The sequence below is a fragment of the Pyrus communis genome, chromosome 7 (genome assembly GCF_041283825.1).
Source record: "Pyrus communis isolate YQ-2024b chromosome 7, ASM4128382v1, whole genome shotgun sequence".
NCBI lineage: Eukaryota > Viridiplantae > Streptophyta > Magnoliopsida > Rosales > Rosaceae > Pyrus > Pyrus communis.
The window spans coordinates 7,588,424-7,592,006 of NC_142571.1; the positions used below are offsets into that span (position 1 = coordinate 7,588,424).

The 3,583-nt window shown below is 33.0% G+C and overlaps 1 protein-coding gene across 1 annotated transcript; it reads right to left on the reverse strand.

The window, feature by feature from the left end:
* Positions 1-1,498: 1,498 nt before the first annotated feature.
* On the reverse strand, positions 1,499-3,281 carry LOC137734863 (bidirectional sugar transporter SWEET17). Its single transcript, XM_068474172.2, has 6 exons — positions 2,988-3,281; positions 2,846-2,882; positions 2,529-2,739; positions 2,259-2,420; positions 2,041-2,160; positions 1,499-1,935 (listed from the first exon to the last, which is right to left on the reverse strand). Exons 1-6 carry the CDS (start codon positions 3,022-3,024, stop codon positions 1,783-1,785), a joined length of 720 nt encoding a protein of 239 aa, XP_068330273.1. The 5' UTR covers positions 3,025-3,281; the 3' UTR covers positions 1,499-1,782.
* Between the last annotated feature and the right edge of the window lie 302 nt (positions 3,282-3,583).

The following is a 3,583-nucleotide window of genomic DNA, read 5'->3' on the forward strand; positions in this document are numbered from 1 at the left end:
TAATGAAACACTTCTAGTACTTTTTATTTTTAACAAAAAAACACATTTTTATCTTTTCCTGGTACCATTCACTACACATTTATTTGTCATTTTTCATTAAAACTAAAAAAAATTTAGATTTTTCGTTAATTTTTTTTTTAACCCAGACAAATGTATGGGATGGTGGCCCGACTCAGTATCTCTTGGGATACTAATGAGATTCATAGGACACAATTTTTATTGGGACAAACCACACATAAGATCTAATCTTGGATGCTTTCATTTGTGGGTTTTATGTTAACATATTAATAATAAAAAGGCTTAATTAATAAAACACACATGAACTATCACAATGTATCACTTTACCTTTTGTTTTTTCAATTCTATCACTTTTTTTTCCGAGACTTTTTACTCTATATTTTATATTACCTCAATCCGTCGACAACATTCATTGAATGCTCTACAAATACTATGGATGTCATATTGATGGTATATGGGGTATCATGTAATAAAAAAAGTTGAGAAAATTTGAAATAGGTCCAATTTTATAGGTCACATTTTGAAAGAGGTGTAATTTTTAATGACTTTTGACTTTTAAAATAGATCCAATTTTTAGTTATTTTGGACCCATATCAAAAGACACCTAAAAAGTTAAATGAGTAAATGGACAGAATTGACAAAAAGAGCAATGTTGGTCACAAAGTGAAAGTCTAAGAGAAAGGGATTGAGTTGTAAAAATAGAGCTAAAATGTTACTTATAGTATTGTTGATTAGTCAACGCTTTAATTAATAGAAAATTTTGGTTTAGGTCAATAAAAATGTCATATGTCAGCATAGGTCAATGGTTGTTTCATTTTTTGGCATAAGAAGATGGAAACATTTCTCCTGTTCAACATAAAGGTTAATAGAAACAATTTTCCCCTCTAACTAAGAGATCAACACAACTTGTTGAAATTTCTCTTTATTGGCCTCTCAAAAGCACAAAATGTTGATTACTCAATTCTAACGTTGAAAATATTCTGTGACCTGAAACAAATTATTTATAGAAAAGATTTTCATGGAGGTGAATCTGAGATTTACCAATTTTAGGATGGATAAATCCATGTAAGCGCAAGAAGAAAAGTATCTAAACCAATATCTACTTATGAACAGAGAATTAAAATGGTTCACCTAGTCATAGACTGAGACAGGCGCCCACCAACCCAATGATTTGTCTGCGATTTTTTTATCTTTTCGGATACCTATTGTGTGGTTCCAATGGGAAAAGGATCCTCCGGATCATTTTCATGAGATCCGGGGATTCATCAATCAAGATTGTTCATCGTATATCGTGTGATCAGTTTTTGTTATATACTATTTATATTCAATTTTAAATTTTAAATGATTTCTGATCACAAAATATACAATGAACGATCATGATTGATTGATTCTCGGATCCCTACAATAAGGATCCGGGAGAGGATCCTTTTCCGTTCCAATGCATAATGTAGCATATAGAATTCTTGATGGGACAATCATGGGTCCATGACAATCATGATCATTCAGAATAATGCAGCCAGTCGCCAAATTGGTTTGCAACATTTTGCTTCATATCAAAAGCTGCATCAGATATTACAAGTGCTATATATATATATATATAGCAATTTAACTTAATTTACTTTCGCCCCAATTAAACTATATATGCATATATATAATTATATATAGTGGCCCATATCTCATGAAATATTTAACATTCAGTCCTCTTCTTTCTTGCCCGGAAAATATATAGTGACTTCTTCTCTGAACATAATGTCACTTTTAGCCTTATGTAGATTTTGAAGCTGGGACGAGTGCTTCACTAATCTGTTGATCTTCTAAGTCATCCGATACTTGATTGAATGGCTTAGTTGGTTTCCAGTATATTGCATAGAGAATCAGCTGAGCAGTTCCAAGCAAAAATCCAATCCCATTTGGAATCTGCAAATGTTTGACCATTGTTACAAATATTAAACTCAATAATGATTATTTATTTTATAAATTTACAAAATATGTGATTTTATTTGGTACTTCGGAAGTACTTACTCCAACAAACAAGTCTTTTGCAAGAATGGAATAGAGTGTCCAAACTCCTCCGTTTAGGAAAAGGATGAATGAGAGAAGGAAAGGCATGTACTCCACACTCTTCAATATCACCACAGTTTTCTACACACATTAAAAAATTTAGCATATATATGTTAATAGACATCTTTACTTAATTAATGTTGCCTGTTTTGAAGTTTTCAAGTACTAATCCTACGTACCATTGCTGAAAGAGGGGAAGCATATGCAATCATGCTGAAGACTACACAGAACAATCCTGCTACATCAATTCGCTTGTCGCCATGTAGCAGAAACTGAGTAAGCAAAATTGCTGCTGCTGGAAATGCCACATCAAGAGCAGCAACAAGCATGGCAGTCCTAGCCTAAGATCGCATGACCATCAAATAAGAGATCAATAATTAATGTAATAAGAACTTGAACATTCTAGTATCTTATGTGTACTTTTTTAATACGGAGATAAATCAACTTACCTTCATTCTTGGTGTTGCGAAAAGTAGAAATATGGTAAGAAAAACGATCTCAACACCAGCACCGAAAATATTGACGCTGGCCACGAGCACACTGTTAGGTTCAATAAGTCCATAGTAAGACCAGAAATAAGCATTCAATAGTTTGCTAACATAAGGAATACTCTCAAATTCCTCAGTTGATCTACGCTTTACAATTCGCACAAACACGTTCCTACAACAATTCAAACAAACCGTTCACGTAATCAGTTGCCATAGAAATCAATTCTGCATAAGAACTATTAAAACCAAGGTTAGTAAGTTGTAATTAATGAGCTCACGCAGGAGAGATGTAGACTAATCCCGACATAATGTTACCTGAAACACATGCAAATCATTGTGTAACACTTCACATCAGTTCATACGAATTCGAAAAATGAAAAGTAACGAAAAAAACACGGAGAACTGATTCTTAGAAATTACCTAGCACCCCAAAAAGGACAATGAAACTTACTGCCATCCTTAGAAATTTAGATTAACGAATTAAACCGCCAACAACGGAAAAGAAGAACCTATTTTTTTGGCTGGAAGTAAAACTTGTGGAATTTCTCAGGATCGAAGAGCAGTACTGGGATCTGTTTGCTGTCTTTGGGAGTCGAGTTGTTTAAGCTGAGGTATTGGAAATAATAAGAATAATTAAAATTCCTGTCTATACGTTTTTGTGTTTGTTTGCATGATTGCTCAAGTTGAACATGTGGCTTTACCAACTTCATAGTTGTCATTTAACTTATCTTATGCTGGATAAATAATGAATGTATCGCTCTGCAAGTCTGCATGGACGAGGAGCTACCAGTCTTTGTCAAATTTGCACATAAGATTTAAAAGAAAACCAATAGGCCACAAATTAATTCTTTAAAAAAGCACTACTAAGTCTCTGAGATTTTTTGTTTTTGTTTTTTTTTTTTTTTTTTTGTTTTTTTTCAACTAGGTCAAATTGTGCAAGATTGTTCTTGACACCCGACATGCTGAGTGGCAGAATACTCAGTTAAAAGATATCACCTATTGAAAAATACAAATCA